Genomic DNA, 17498 nt, shown 5'->3' on the forward strand with positions numbered 1-17498 from the left:
TAACTCTGGTCTGCAATCATTGGAGAAATTGCTTTTTGAGTCTTCTTGGCCACATTCCTGCGCGACTAGTCATAAATGCCCTGGTTTTTAAAATCGTTCTGCGTTTTCCTGATCGCCGCTGTGGTCTGTCTCATTATATCTTTATTCGCCATCACCGAGCAGCGCGTCTGCTACGGCTCTTGAACTTCTTCCAAGAATGTGTGAGCAGAAAGTGCTTTCTCATGTTTTTATTTGTTTCTGAGAAAACAGCAGCCGCTTGTCTCAGGAAGTTCTCTCTCGCTCTCCTGCTGCTGTAGATTCAACCGTCTTCGACCCTCTTTTGCTTATCTTGGCCACCATATCGCAATCAACACCGCGTGAGCGCGGCTTGAAGGTTTGCGCCGTTCTGAGATACGCGTATGTGCCTGCCTGCAGGGCAGCGGGTTAATGGACAGGGTACATATTTGTATGGTCCGCTTTGATGTCTAGTTACACGAGCGGTAATTTCAGCGGAAACAACGGATTCATGCGTGTGCGTATGTGATTGAAAAGGACCGTTTAAACCTCCTTTTCAAATTTCCTGCAAACACACTTACAGAAATATCCACCGTTTTAATTAGAAATGACAAAAAAGCCATAACAGGAATGCATAGGGGAATAAAGTTCTTAGTCTTCTTATTCATCCAAGAATATTTTTTTATTAAACCTAGAATGTTATTAAAATTGAGGAAGGGTTTTTTTAAGGTTCACCACCTTGAATACTGTCTCTATTTTGTCTCTGTCATATATGTGTGTATATATATATATATATATATATATATATATATATATATATATATATGTGTGTGTGTGTGTGTGTGTGTGTGTGTGTGTGTGTGTGTGTGTGTGTGTGTGTGTGTGTGTGTGTGTGTGTGTGTGTATATATATATATATATATATATATATATATATATATATATATATATATATATATATATATGTCATACATATCTTTACATATGCTCTGCAGTTTGCACTACATTGTATTGCTTATTTTTATTTCTTTTCTCCTCGATCTTTTCTGAGCCACTGCAATGTAATTTTGTTTCTGTACAGTGTCAATTTGAATGACAAAGTCTGTCTAAGTCTAAAGCCCAATTCCATTTCATATTTTTATCCCTACCGCTTGTTTTCGAGTGTCACTCTAAACCCTTGGAATGAAGTTACAAGGGGTAGTGGTTGAAATCTTGCCCTGTGAAATTGGACAACCGTCAAAAAAAAAATCGCTTCATTAACAGGCCACTAAAGGTGCTCTGTAGGAGACCCGACCCGTCTTCAGTGAAAGCAGAGAAGGGAAAAGTTAAGCAACCTCACTGCTGGGCTTTAGTTACATGTAGGGTAACATGCTTTCAAAGAGAGGGTATAAAACAACTGTTTATTATCGCCCACCGCTAATTCATGGTGATACAAAGCTGAAGTCAGATATTCTTGTTCAAATTGTTAATGTTCCACCTTAAATGGTGCAGCAGTTACGTTCTGGCGCTTGAGACGTCAAGACTGTTTAAGGTGGATCGGGAAAGTTAGGTAGCTAGCTACCGAGACATTTGCATACTTTTAGCGATACTTTTAGCGATACTTTTAGCATACTTTTACGAACAAAACGACTATAATACATCGAAATGACATTAAACTAAGAAAATGCAATGGCTATCGTATTTTTTAATGGTGAAAATACTGCATTTGTGGGTTTCTGTGATCAGTCACACAGCCAACTTGACTGTGTTTAATTTTTTTTAGTTTAATTTAAAACCTCCATTTGGAGGAGCATATGGCTCTAACGCTTCGACCTACCCCTCTATATCAACAAAAATTGGCACACCCTTAACCCTAGACGTGAACGCGCAAAACAGGGGGCTAAGGGCCAAGTGCTAGGGGCAAGGGGTGAAATGGGATTGGGCTTTAGTCTGTCCAAATAAAAATGTATCTCTAAAATGGCAGCTTTTGATAAGAGGGCAAAAACATGCTTTTATTTCAGTCTAAGTTAATGTTTTGGGCCGTTTCTCTTGGTCCAGTGGTCGTGAAATTTTCAGACAAAGTAAAGTGCTGTGCCCAAAGCTGCTGCGCCCAAATAACAGAAAAAAGTGGAAGTTTTTTGCTTCACACAGTGACGGCTTTATGTGAATCTGTAGATTAAATTCTGCCGATTAACTGATTTAAAATAAGCCAAAGTGTGTGATTGTTTTTCAGTCAGTGAGATCAGAAATCGTGCCGTATGCATCCACAAGTCTGCTGAACACTGAGGCTCCCGCTGACCTCTTCCCCTTCTGTGTTTGTCTTTCAGGATCTTCGCAAGCAGGCAGCTCCACTGCTGAAGAGTTTCCAGGCCGAGGTGAGTGCACCTTCCTCTTCTGTTTTGTTCAGTTCAACCACTGTGCGCCCACTGAAATGAAAACTAAGGCTGTCAGTACAGTATCCAAAAGTCCATGATATGGACACTGAAAACTGGTACCGTTTTACTGAAGGGCAGCATTGATGCATTTCAGCCTATATATACAGCTCATTCCCACAAGCTTCAGTCATGAAGGTTGCTTTATTTTTCTCAGTGTTGACAGCTGAGCCGTCATAAATGTCTACATAAGTTTGTGTCAGTTGATATAAAAGGCTTGTGTGGGTCTTATGAAGTTCAGTCTTATGAACTCTGCCCCTCGGTGTTGCTGGAACAGTGTATGGAAATGTAAAATTGTTCTCATTTGTCATCTTCCATGAAAACAACACTGTCAGTGATCAAAATAAGGCATTTGGGTGCAGCGTATAAGATTCATTTGGGGAGGGAAGGGGGGGGCTTAAGCTACAGACACAGCCGCAATCAAATAACTGGGCTTTTTTCTGAACTTTTTTTTGCCTCTCGATCAAATCCAAGTACTTTATTGTCAGGTATTGGCCTGTTATGATCCAGTCTTTGTATTTACAAAGATTAGCCACATAATTTAGCCAGTTGATGCTACAGTTAAATTACTTTGTAGTATGTTTTTCTTTCCCTGCGTTATAAGAAAGAGCAGTAAATGCTGGAATAAGCACAGGAGATGTGAGACCTGTGGAGTTGAGCTTATTAGTAAAAGCACTTTTCATTCTTTTAATAATTTGATATTATTCTTACATTTTAGCGCAATGTTTTATTCTCATTATTTTATAGGTTTATTACGATTCATAACGATTCTGTCTTGGTTAGTTTTCTGTCTTGGTTTGCACTGATTAGGAGTAGTGGCCTAGACCCCTTAGTTTCTATGAAGGAAATCTTAATGCTTTACCAGACCAAGACATTCTGGACACTTCCAACTTTGTGGGGACAGTTTGGGGAAGACTTTCCTGTTCCAGCATGACTGCGTGCCAGTGCACAAAGCAAGGTCCGTAAAGTCATGACTGGGTGAGTTTGGTGTGGAAGAACTTGACTGGCCTGCACAGAGTCCTGACCTCAACCCAGCAGAACTGTTGTTACTATTACAGGTTATGGACGGCCGTTTAGGTCATTTCTGACCGAGGCCTAATTACACTGCAAATAAATGAGTGGACAAGGGATCGGATATTGGCCAAAATAAGCCCATTCCAGTTTCAATGCTTTCTGTTTCTTGTTAAAATAGACCTGTCTCGATTTTTGGGGAAGGGCTCAGAACGTCCGTATTTGCGCCCCAGCTGAAGGCAGGATTTCAATGTTTTGTAGCGGCTGCTGAGCAATCAGCCTCGCACTGTGTTGCGTCAGCTGAGGCTGTATAAATAAACCCCTCCATTTAAGAAGAAATAATGCACTGTCCCAAAATTCCTCAAGTCCCTCTCTCCCTCCCTCCACTTTGCCCCTCTTTCCTTCCTCTCTTTTCCTCTCTGTCAGCAAGTACACAGTGACCTGGACCAGGTCAGGAAGAAAGAGAGAGAGAGAGAGAGAGAGTGTGGACTACAAAAGAGAAGTGGAGCGGGCTCCCTCTCACTCTCGCTCTCTCTCTCGCGCTCTCTTGCTCTCTCTCTCGCTCTATTTTGCTCTCTCATCCTTTTCATGATGCGCTGAACCCTGAGGCCATGTTTAAATTGCATCCTGTATAAAAAAAAAAGGACAAAACATCATCCCCTCTTTCCCAGCACAGAGAGAGAGAGAGCCGCTGCCGAAAGCTCGACTTCTGATGTTCCGCTCAGATACACAGTATATCCCATCGTCCGTTCATTACCCCTCCTCTCCTTCTCTTCCTCCCTCTATTTTAATCTCGTTCTTTCGCCCTTTCGTTCATCCGTCCGCTCGGCGCAGGGCCCATTCTTCACGGGTCTATTTAAATAACCGCGGTCGTGCTCCTATTCATTGACCTTCTAAAAGGAGATGTTCCCATTTTCCTGTGTTTCTGCTCGTGGAGCTCGTTTGTGCATGGCTTTTTTTTTTTCTCTCCCCTTTTTTTTCTAAATCATCTATCGCTCTGGGCAGGAGGCGAGAGTGATTTTATGGAGGGAGGAGAGGGCTCTCGTCCTCTGGTCTCGCACCCAGAGCCACGCCACTGACCCCGAACAATGCAATGTGACAGCCCTGCCCACAGCCAGACCATAATACGCAAAAACCTTTCTCTCTGTGTTTGTGTGAGCGTCCGCGTGTGGTTATTTTTCCGAGCGGTCCAGTAATCATTTTCCAGCTCATGCATTCATAGGCGTTCTTTGTGCCGATAGTCCAGCTGATCACTGAATCGCAGTTCTGCTTTTCTCTGTCCTATTATATTATTACCCTCTTGTATATCCCTTGTATTACATTGCCACCCTCTAAAGGCCTCACAGCGCTGATTAGAAGCTAGAACCTTTGTTGCTGTACAAAAGGACAGTAAATCTCACAAGACCACTTTAGTTCTCGTACATAGCTTTTTGGTTACCGCCATGGTAGAAATCCAAGCAGCTTCCAAGAGCTTTCAAGACTGATGTTGATATTAAGTGTTTAACTATACACTCTTCTTCTTCCTTCGGCTGCTCCCTTTAGGGATCGCCACAGCAGATCATCCGCCTCCATCTTGCCCTATCCACTGCCTCCTCTACTTTCACACCAACCATCTCCATTGCCACCTTCACTACATCCATAAACCTTCTCTGAGGTCTGCCTCTTCTCCTTCTACCCGGCAGCTCCATCTCCAACATTCTTTGACCAATATATCCACCATTCCTCCTCAACACATGTCCAAACCATCTCAACCTGGCCTCTCTGGCTTTATCTCCAAACTGCTCCACCTTCATGGTCACTCTGATCTGCTCATTTCTAATCTTGTCCATCCTTGTCACTCCCAACGAAAATCTCAGCATCTTCATCTCCGCCACCTCCAGCTCAGCCTCCTGTCTTTTAGACAGAGCCACAGTCTCCAAACCGTACATCATAGCAGGACGCACTACTGTCTTGTAAACCTTCCCTTTCACTCTTGCTGCTATCCTTCTGTCACACATCAGCCCAGACACCCATCTCCACCCACTCCATCCTGCCTGCACCCTCTTCTTCACCTCTTTTCTACACTGTCCATTGCTCTGGATGGTTGACCCAAGATATTTGAAGTCATCCAGCTTTACGACCTCTACTCCTTGCATCTTCACCTTTCCACCTGCCTCCCTCTCATTCACACACATGTATTCCATCTTGTCTTTACTGACCTTCATTCCTCTCCTCTCCAGTGCAAACCTCCACCTCTCCAGATTCTCTTCCACCTGCTCTCTACTCTCACCACAGATTACAATGTCATCGGCAAACATCATGGTCCATGGAGCCTCCTGCCTGACCTCATCTGTCAACCTTTCTATCACCATTGCAAACAAGAAGGGGCTCAAAGCTGATCCCTGATGTAACCCCACCTTCACCTTGAAACCATTTGTCACTCCAACTGCACACCTCACCACTGTCTCACTATCCTCATACATGTCCTGCACCACCCTAACATACTTTTCAGCTACACCTGACTTCCTCATACAGTACCACAGTTCCTCTCTTGGCACCTTATCATCTGCCTTCTCTAGATCCACAAAGACACAATGTAGCTCCTTCTGACCTTCTCTGTACTTCTCTACCAACACTCTCAATGCAAAAATTGCATCTGTGCTACTCTTTCTGGGCATGAAACCAAACTGCTGCTCACTGATCTGAACCTCTCGCCTTAGCCTTGCTTCAACAACTCTTTCCCATACTTTCATGGTGTGGCTCATCAACTTTATACCTCTGTAGTTACTGCAGCTCTGCACATCACCCTTGTTCTTAAAAATGGGGACCAGTCCACTGCTTCTCCACTCATCAGGCATCCTCTCACTCTCCAGGATTTTGTTAAACAACCTGGTTAAAAAGTCCACTGCCTTCTCTCCTAAACATCTTCATACCTCCACAGGTATGTCATCTGGACCAACTGCCCTTCCATTCTTCATCCTTTTTAAAGCTGCCCTCACTTCCACCTTACTAATTCTCTGCACTTCCTGATCCACTATCTCTCCCCCCATTGTCCTCCTCTCTCTCTCGTTTTCCTCATTCATTAGTTCTTCAAAGTACTCCTTCCATCTACTCAACACTCTCTGTTCACTCACTAGTACATTTCCCTCTCTATCCTTTATCAGCCTAACCTGCTGTACATCCTTTCCAGCTCTATCTCTCTGTTTAGCCAAACGATACAAGTCCTTTACTCCTTCTTTACTGTCCAGCCTCTCATACAGCTCATCATAGGCCTGAGCCTTCCTGACGCAGCCCTCACCATTTATCCGGGCTTGGGACCGGCACCAGAAGTACACAAAGTACACCCTTAATGGCTGGTTTAACTATACACTCTAAAAATGGATATTTATTGATATTTTTATTGAAGTGTTATATCAGAGTATTGTGTGTTTACTGTTGTGACACAGTCACATTGGGATGTATAAAGTTTGGTGGAGGGGGGATTATGTTGTGGGGTTTTTCAGGTGATGGGCTCGACCCCTTAGTACTAATAAAAGGAACTCTTAATGCTTCAGCACCAAGAGATTTTGGACAAATTTGTGGGAACAGTTTGGGGACGGCCCCTTCCTTTTCCAACATGACTGCGCACCAGTGCACAAAGCAGGTCCATAAAGACATGGATGAGCGAGTTTGGTGTGGAAGAACTTGACTGGCCTGCACAGAGTCCTGACCTCAACCCGATAGAACACCTTTGGGATGAATTAGAGTGGAGACTGTGAGCCAGGCCTTCTCGTCCAGCATCAGTGTCTGACCTCACAAATGTGCTTCTGGAAGAACGGTCAAAAATTCCCATACACACCCTCCTAACCCTTGTGGAAAGCCTTCCCAGAAGAGTTGAAGCTGTTACAGCTGCAAAGGGTGGGCCGACATCATATTAAACCCAATAGATTAAGAATGGGTTGTCACTGAAGTTCATATGTGTGTGAAGGCAGACGAGCGAATACTTTTGGAAATATAGCGTATTTTGGCCTCCATCCTTCAGCTTTTTTCTCTGCGTGTAAGAATCGACTGTCTGAAGAGTTGTAAGCTCTCTCCACCAGCCTACCTCAAAGCAGACACAGAGGTGCGTTTGATATGCTTCATTCGGATTTTCCATTTACTTCGGCCCCCACCGCTTTAAACCCTGCGACCCTGCGGCTGAATTTTAGGCTGCGCCTGACCCTTTTTATCCAAGCAGAACCGAGGCTGCCTCTCCTGCAGTGCCGCACATGAATAAAAGAACGACCTGCCTTTCTCACGCCGCCGTTCCTCTCGCTCTCCTTATCCCACTTTTGATTTTGTTAATGGTAAGACAATGGAGGATGAATAATAGGAGTTAATGGGGACTTAAATTTGTCCTTTTGCTTGTACGGTGAGTTTTTTTTTTCTCTTCTCCAGCGACAGCCGCTGAATGATGGATGAGGGGTTGAATTTTTCATGGGGGCCATATTGAGATTCTGCAGGTCCCTGCCGTGGAACGGCAGAGCCAGCAGTGTGTGCTACACTCCAATGAGCGCTGCAGCTTGCCGGCCGTGCCGGAGCCAGGTTGTACTCCCTTTGTAAGCGAGAGAGGGAAATCTGTTCTCATCGAGGCCTTAAGGCCACTGCGTGGTTCTTCAGAACCTTCGAATGCAGAAAAGAGAGGTTTTGCTTCAGAAACTTGCAGAAAGTTCTGAAGTTGTCGGACTTTTTGCAGCCATTAGGGATGTGGGCATGACTGAACTCGCCTTAGTTCACTTCTAGTGTGGTAGTCAGAACGGCTATTTGTCAGATTTCACCAGTGACTTTAAAACTTTTTATTGAAATGTTAATGTCACTTTGAAGCTTGTAGGTCTCTCCCCATTCAAGATACTAACTTATTCCAGAAACTCCTCATCTTTGGTCCTACATTAAGATCTGACAAGGTCCAGATAAGATTTTTCACACATTCATATTGCAGAAGCAAATTTTAACATAAGAATTTTCTCATCTTACAGCATCTTATTGCAAGTTAGGAAATTTTGACATCCTTAAACAAAGTCAACAATCAATTGTCATGTCTGCAACTAAGATTGAGTGCATTTACATGCACTTAGTAATCAGGTAACTGCAGAAAATCTGATTTTGTCGGTAATCCGATCAATGCGTATACATGCACTTGAGTAACCAGATAATGGAGAAACTCCTGGTCTACATGAGTCAGACAGTAATCAGATTTACAACCAACCATACACTCACAGAAGATGTGATGTAAATGTAATGTAAAACTCAAACTTCATACAGTGGCTTTATTTTTAAACATTGCACTGCTTTACCTGAAAATATGAACATACATAATTTAGATGATGAAGAATATTTGAGTCATTTATTTAGTCAAGTATGTATTTGGTTTCAGCACCGCTCCAGAAGTGTTTTGCTGTGTCTGGCAGCAACACAGCTCACTTTTTTCTAGTACTGCTGCATTTTCATACATGTGCAGACTAAGAAATCGAAAGGAATCAGAGTACGAGTTCACATGCACTGAGGAATCTGATTACTGAGCTAAAATCAAGCCTCTCTATCAGATTTCTAGATCAGAGTATGGAGTTCACATGACCATTTGAAAAATTGACTTACTGTAGAAATCCGATTATGATTATAAACGCATTCTTTATGCAGACAAGTAACTATGTAATCAAACTTAAAAAAAAAAAATTAGTTGTCTAGACAGCTGGCATTACCGATGTGAGGGGTGGGGGAGGTCAGAACTTCCCGGTTTCAGTTTCCATTTCCCAAAAGCTTTAGCCAATTGCGTTATTATTCCTCCTAATAAACACACGTTCAGCACTGTGTCCTCATTATTCACCACCATCACTGTAATATATTATCAACCTTAACACACATAAGGGTAATCATAGGGATGGTGGAGTTTGAATCTGCAGCGTCTGAGATTTTTAAAACGCAGAGTTAGAAAAGAAACAACTCACAGTGAAAGCAGCATTTTACAGTAGAAATAAATGTAGCTCATTATGCTGGTAGTGAACTACGCTGCCTGACACAGCTGCCTAAAAACCATCAAAACAGACCTCAAACAGAAGTTGGACACTTTTGGGGTTTATCCTAAAGTTAGGACAGTATTTAGGAGGTTTAGTTGAGTGAGGATGTTTAACGCTGTTTTTGTATCTGGAGTTATGATCAGATTATGAAGTTAGGAACTTTTGTTCTATAACAGCTACTGTTCTAAATTCATTCCTAACTGAAGTCGTCATGGTGACTAAACAGGATGTTTCTGTGCTGTGGCTCATGTTTGACCAATTAACTGCTCAAGATGTTTGATTCTCCATATTTCTATCACTTTCCAAGAACTGAGGATCCAGACTACGTGCCATCCGCCATGTATAATTTGGGTCTAAACTTTCTCTGTTACCTTGGAGGCCACCAGTCTACTAATGAAACCAATAAAGACTGTCAGTTGAGCCAAGCTTAATGATAGGGGTGGGCAATACAGCAATGTTTTGAAGTATCCACAGAATTGTGGATATTGTCAGTGACACCGAGCAGCTGCAACCTTCATTAAAAAGCGCAGCACAGTTTGCCAGACATTGAATAAAATAATTGTATTAATACTTTTTAAGTCCATTTTTCAAATGTGCCACTACTGGTGCATTTTATCTGTTCCAATTGATCAAACTTAACAAAAATTACATATTGTGATGCATATGAATCGTGAAAAGGTCTTCAGGTATTGTGGTGATGTATTTTTGCAATATTGCTCTACTTGAAGGCCTCCATTGAAATGCGATGATTCCCCCATTCAGTAAGTTTGGCACTAAATCGAACCTCAGAAATGATAATCTGTTTACAGTTTGAGAAGAACTGCATAGCACTGGTTCTTGGGCATCACTCTTCAGCTTGGAGACGTCTGTTGCCTTTTGCCATTTACATGAACCCTCTGGCATGAGTCCGGCGGGACGCTGTCTGTGCTTGTCGTAACAGATGTAGCAGTTATCGGTCATTAAGCAGTTGTTCCCCATTAATGGCTGTTTATAGCAGCTGTCAGAGTCAGTTATAGCTTTTCAGCTGATTTTATGGCACGCGTTTCACATTAGAGGTCTAGATTTTGCTAACAAGGTCCAAAGTGTCATGACAGAAGTCACTGTATAGCTAAGCTCACCCTGAAAATAAACTTGATGAAGTACAATTCATCATGGGATTTTTTTGACTGCGTCTAAAACATTTTTGTAATTGTCAATTTTTTACTTTTTTGAAGCAACAGTTTGATGTAGAATGTAAACATTGTCAAGGTTTCAAAATGTGCACACTGGTTCTTCAGTAAAGGCAATGGTATTACATAGAACCCTTTGCACTGTAAGAAGTGTTACGAGCTGAGAACGGTGTGTGTAGCTTCATAGTAGAGGCATCATTATGTTGGTCATTATGAGGCCGTATCGAGCAGAGCTGTGTCGCTGCACCACACAATAGCCTGATCCACACTGGTGTATACATGCAGATTAAAGCCGAACACTAATATTTCACTCGGTCTGTCGGCTATTTTAGCCCTCGTTAGTCTCCGAGCTCCGGATGGGAAAGTAGCCGTGATGGTTTGGGTGTGGTCTCGTTAAACACTAATGTGCTCAATTGTGCTTTGGCCTCAGGAGAGGCAGAGGCTAAATACAGTGTGCTTTACCCTCTTACCCAGGCCAGCGGCTAGACCAGACTGCGTGCGTGTACAGAACCACAGTGACCAGTATGTCCTGGATCCTATCTGTTCTCATCTCTGAGTTTGTTTTTAAAGCATATGATCGCTGTCCAAAATATAAAAGGAAATATCTTTATTGTCCTGCATCATTCGAGCACAGCTGCTGTACTTTACATTGCATGGAATTTTTATGATAAATGGACCAACAGAAAGGCTCCCAAACATCTGACCTTTCCTCAAATCTCTTTACAGTGTATCACAAAAGTGAGTACACCCTTCACATTTCTGCAGATATTTAAGTATATCTTTTCATGGGAAAACACTGACAAAATGACACTTTGACATAATGAAAAGTCGTCTGTGCGCAGCTTATATAACGGTGTAAATTTATTCTTCCCTCAAAATAACTCAGTATACAGCCATTAATGTCTGAACCACTGGCAACAAAAGTGAGTACACCCCTAAGAGACAGTTGGAGTTTATCCGAGCTTCACAGGTTGCCACTGGAATGCTTTTCCACTCCTCCATGACGACATCACGGAGCTGGTGGATATTCAAGACCTCCACCTTCCGCTTGAGGATGCCCCAAAGATGTTCTATTGAGTTTAGGTCTGGAGACATGCTTGGCCAGTCCATCACCTTTACCCTCAGCCTCTTCAATAAAGCAGTGGTCATCTTCATCTGTTTGGGGTCATTATCATGCCGAAACACTGCCCTGCGACCCAGTTTCCGGAGGGAGGGGATCATGCTCTGCTTCAGTATTTCACAGTACATATTGGAGTTCATGTGTCCCTCAATGAAATGTAACTATCCAACACCTGCTGCACTCATGCAGCTCCAGACCATGACATTTCCACCACCATGCTTGACTGTAGGCATGACACACTTATCTTTGTACACCTCACCTGATTGCCACCACACATGCTTGAGACCATCTGAACCAAACAAATTAATCTTGGTCTCATCAGACCATAAGACATGGTTCCAGTAATCCATGTCCTTTGTTGACATGTCTTCAGCAAACTGTTTGTGGCCTTTCTTGTGTACAGACTTCAGAAGAGGCTTCCTTCTGGGGTGACAGCCATGTAGACCAATTTGATCTAGTGTGCGGCGTATGGTTTGAGCACTGACAGGCTGACCCCCCCCACCTCTTCAATCTCTGCAGCAATGCTAACAGCACTCCTGCACCGATCTTTCAAAGACAGCATTTGGATGTGACGCTGAGCGCGTGCACTCAGCTTCTTTGGACGACCAACACGAGGTCTGTTCTGAGTGGACCCTGCTCTTTTAAAACGCTGGATGATCTTGGCCACTGTGCTGCAGCTCAGTTTCAGGGTGTTGGCAGTCTTCCTGTAGCCTTGGCCATCTTCATGTAGTGCAACAATTCGTCTTTTAAGATCCTCAGAGAGTTCTTTGCCATGAGGTGCCGTGTTGGAACTTTCAGTGACCAGTATGAGAGAGTGTGAGAGCTTTACTACAGATATGAACACACCTGCTCCCTATGCACACCTAGTAACACTAACGAGTCACATGACATTTTGGAGGGAAAATGACTAGCAGTGCTCAATTTGGACATTTAGGGGTGTAGTCTCTTAGGGGTGTACTCACTTTTGTTGCCAGTGGTTTAGACATTAATGGCTGTATATTGAGTTATTTTGAGGGAAGAATAAATTTACACCGTTATATAAGCTGCGCACAGACGACTTTTCATTATGTCAAAGTGTCATTTTGTCAGTGTTGTCCCATGAAAAGATATACTTAAATATCTGTGAGGGGTGTACTCACTTTTGTGATACACTGTACATACATGCTTATACATACATACATACATACATACATACATACATACATGCTTATACATACATACATACATACATACATGCTTATACATACATACATACATACATGCTTATACATACATACATACATACATACTTATACATACATACATACATACTTATACATACATAAATACATACATACATACATGCTTATACATACATACATACATGCTTATACATACATACATACATACATACTTATACATACATAAATACATACATACATACATACATACATGCTTATACATACATACATTCATACATACATACATGCTTATACATACATACATACATACATGCTTATACATACATACATACATACATACATACATACATGCTTATACATACATACATACATACATACATACATACATGCTTATACATACATACATACATGCTTATACATACATACATAGATACATGCTTATACATACATACATACATACATACATACATAGATACATGCTTATACATACATACATTCATACATACATACATGCTTATACATACATACATACATATGCACACACATGTATATCATACATATGCACACATACATTCAGCAAGCAAGATGTCCATGATTACAGAGTCTTAACATGATTAATGGCCAGGGTCCAAAGTGAATCGTTGCTGCCTTGGCGTTGTAGAATCTGGCAGTTGCCTGTTACAAAATAAGGATGACCAGAAAATATCCACACCATAACGGAGATAAAGCTTCAAACCAGCCCTTCAAGTTTGAATTCTTGGCCGCAGTTAAGGCTGCCATCATAACTTTCCTTTGTTGTACAGTAAGCATCAGATTAGAATCAAGTTCATGTTTTGCTTCTTTTATCATTGCAGAGCATCTTTCAAAACGTTTTATCCATTAGCTGTGAATTAAAGAACAATCAAAACGTGCCTGAATCGACTCGAACTCCAGCACTGTCTGCTATTAAAAGGCTCTAACCTTATTAACTAATAAGTGAGACTGTATGTTTAATCAAACTCCACATCTGCTTTGGGCTGTACGACTGAACCGCACCACCTCCTCTCCATAACAGCTCTGAGAGTCTATTTTTAGTAACTTCAGGAAATCCCTAATAAGGCACCTTAGATGGGCTAAATTGAGGCAAAGTTAGCCTGCCACGTTATCCCTCAAGAATGCTCCAGCTGGGTTGTGCTTTACGTAGCAGCCGGCCGGCTGTACCGCGTACGGGAGACGCGAGACTGCGTGAGGTTTAGCTTTAAACCCCCACATTAGCCAGTCTTGTATTGCATGTAGTGCTTGTTGGTTGTATTATAGTTATGGTTCAAATGATTCATCTTAATTCATTGGCTCATACTTTACCCTAAAGAAGGAAAACAGTGAACAAAAACACAGTGACCGGTGTGTCCTGGATCATATCAGATTTCATTTCTAAATATGCAAAGATTTTTTAGTTTTTAAAGCATGCGATCACTGTCCGAAAATTATTTATTATTCATTTATTTATTTTTTTTTACTGTCCTGCTTCATTTGAGTGCTTTATCATTTAATAAATGGACCAATAGAAAAGCTCCTAAATGACCTTTCCTAATATCTCTTTACATTAACTTACATTGACCATTGAGAGTGTATTTTTTCCTTTTTTCCTAAAGTTACTGTTTTTTTTTTCCCGTTAAATATGGTTGCAGCTATATGAGTCAACTAAATAAGCTTCATCAGAATGTATTTATTCCTTCCAGCCGTTCAGGAGCATTGCTTTCACATTGTCTTAGAATAAACACAGATTCCAGTGTTCATCACTGCTGTCCAGTCAGAACAAGAGTGGCTGTGTGCTCTTACTAATCTGTTTATGTATCATATAAACAGTCAGTTGGTCAACTTCTCTGCAGTTGTAGCCCTATTAGTGTTCAGTATTGCTTTAAAATCTACTCTCTAGCTGGAGGTTTTGCTTTAAAATCCATTTAAGTGCTGTATTTGAAGAAGGGGTGCAGTCTTCTCTCATAACAACGTACAGCAGCTACAGCTGGGCCTCAACCAAACTAGCAAAACGCAGTGATTTCTCTGATACTTTGTCAGCCCCCTATTCACCCTGTTCTTCAGTGGTCAGGATCCCATGGACCCTCACAGAGCAGGCATTATTCGGGTGGTGGGTCATTCTCAGCACTGCAGTAACACTGACGTGGTGTGTTAGTGTGTGTTATGCTGCTGGTACGAGTGGATCAGACACAGCAGTGCTGCTGGAGTTTTTAAACACTTCACTGTCTCTTCATTCAGTTCTCTGCATTTGACAATAACGAAATTGACCTCTGTGCTTTAGCTGTTTCTTCACCCTCCCATTGTGGTCTCTCTCTCTATTATGGCCCTCTGCTCAAAACATACTCTGCAATAACCAGCTCTGCAATAACTCGCACGTCTCCTGGCAAAGACGGCTCTCTCGGTCCCGCCAAGTTCTGACCAGAGTTATTTTCATTGCGCTTTAGTGTATGTGCGTGTCAGCTGGTCGTAACACATAGGAAGAGATTCTCTCTCATTTTTCTGGTATGGGCAGGTCTTGAATGTCTCACACAGTTAAGAAATGCAAAGCTCTAATAATGAATTTGTGGTCGTTTCTTTCAGTTGACAGCTTTTTTTTTTATTATTGAAAGCTATGGAGAAAATGTGCTCCTAACAACCACCTGGAAGACCTGGTAGACACCAAAACTGTCCCCTTCAGATAAACAGCAATTAAAGCACTTAAAACATCCGCAGGTAATCCTCTCCACCCTTCCACTGTGAGAAGGCGATCAGCGCTGTGGGTCTGAAAGGATGTGTAGCTGATCACGAAGAACCTCACTGAGAAAAGGAGACGGACACGCAAAACAAAATGTTGAAGCGCCTGTGTAATTTCTTGTTTAACATATTTTCTGTGGTTTCTTTCACTGACACTGGAAAATGAACTTGCACTTAATGGCCGTTTTGACTGGTACTCAGATCTCAGAGCACCCCATCTGGTCACCATGGCTACTCCGTCCACACGCACACTCATCCTCTCCTGGTCAGGCTGCTCGGCCGCCGTGTGAGTGTGGGTATGAGTGAGCTTTTAAGCAGGCAGGCGGGCTGTTAATCCTCCATTAGAGAGATCCCTCTGGGGATCAATCATAGGCAGCACAGCTTAGCGCTCAGATCCCCCGACACAGCTTCTCTCCAGAGAGACGCACGCATACAGAGACTGCTGCAGCAACAGCTCACGCCCCTCTGCTTCCCGGGTAAAGTAGCTAAATTGGAGCCGGAGTGAAAGCAGTACATTTAGACCTGTTCGCTTCTTAAAATTAAAATACACTTTTAAATGTCAACTTTCTGTTTTTCTCCTGTTGGCGACAGCTGTGACTGCAGTGGTTCGCTCCTGAGCCCAAATAGCCCAAATCAGGCTTTAATCACTGCCCTGTTATATCGCTGCTGTCGCAACAAAATCTCCACTTTTGCAGTTTTTCAGTTTTTGACATAATTTGCAGAGAATTATGTCAAAAAAGAAAATAAATGGCCTAAAATTACCTGGAAAAACTCTGGTCCCATTGACTTACATTGAAAGCAAAGAGGGGTTTTTCCTTCTTCTGTAAAGTTCCCATTTTGGAGATATGAGCTTTTGTTATGACAGCAGTTATATGCTTATTAATTAAATATTGTATTTTTAAATTAAGTAGGTAAGTTATTAACTTTGTGCAGTTACATCTATACTGCATTTTTAAAAAATTGGGAATGGAATAGTTAGCTGGTACAGCCAGTTTGTTTGACGGAGCTGCACAGTTTATCATTTGTTAATCCTTACCACTGTGTGCAATTTGCAGATGGGCATTTTAACCAGGGCCATTTGTCCAGTATCAGTTGATTTTGGTTACTGTATGTTTATTTTTATTGTTTTGGGAAAAATGTTATTTCCGGTATTTGCAGTATTTTTTGTTTTGTGCTACTTGGGAAGCCAATCTTCTCTAACCTTTAGCGCAAGGTTATATTACACTAAAGTATTTTATGAAGAGCTCTAATGCAAAATGAGGAAAAAAAAGAGGTGCGTATCAGAAAATAAGATGGCAACTAATTGACTAGCCCCGCCCCCAGCGCTAGGATATTTACATTTTTAAGACTTTTGTTTTTTTTCAGTGTAAGGTGTGACATTTCAGTGACTGACAGTAAAGCACTGTTTTCCTGAAACTGCTCAGGTATAAAACTAAAATATGAAATAGAAATTTAAGTTAGCTGATATTGGTTCTCATAAATCCCCCTAAATCAGTATAAGCCACGTAATATTGGCTGTAGGGATGTCCTCGGTTAACTGTTTTAATAAATAGTTTTCTCTGACAAGTAACACGTTAATATATCGTCCACTGAAGAGACGATAAGACAGCGACTCCTCAGCTGAATCGGTGTGATGCTGGTCAGCTCTGTTGGCTCATCTGAAGAGGCAGCGTCAGTTACTTATCCGACTCGATGTCTTTCGGCTGTCTTTGAATAATAAAATAAGTTTGAGGACTTTATATAATAAAACATGCAGTTCCCCACATTTTTCTACAACACCAGTGCTGTCAGCTAAACAACGTGAACCTACATCCTTACATTATTTTAATTTGTTTGTTTGTTTGTTTTCCTTCC

At 41.9% G+C, this 17498-nt stretch overlaps 1 protein-coding gene across 1 annotated transcript in view; it reads left to right on the forward strand.

Moving 5' to 3' along the window:
* The window catches only part of cux1b (cut-like homeobox 1b), a 231930-nt gene that overhangs the window by 89053 nt on the left and 125379 nt on the right, over positions 1 to 17498 (forward strand). Inside the window, exon 3 of the mRNA XM_037530974.1 lies at positions 2300 to 2347. Within this exon, the coding sequence (XP_037386871.1) occupies positions 2300 to 2347 (48 nt within the window). The remainder of the gene's footprint in view (positions 1 to 2299; positions 2348 to 17498) is intronic.

The sequence above is a fragment of the Pygocentrus nattereri genome, chromosome 19 (assembly GCF_015220715.1).
Source record: "Pygocentrus nattereri isolate fPygNat1 chromosome 19, fPygNat1.pri, whole genome shotgun sequence".
Lineage (NCBI taxonomy): Eukaryota > Metazoa > Chordata > Actinopteri > Characiformes > Serrasalmidae > Pygocentrus > Pygocentrus nattereri.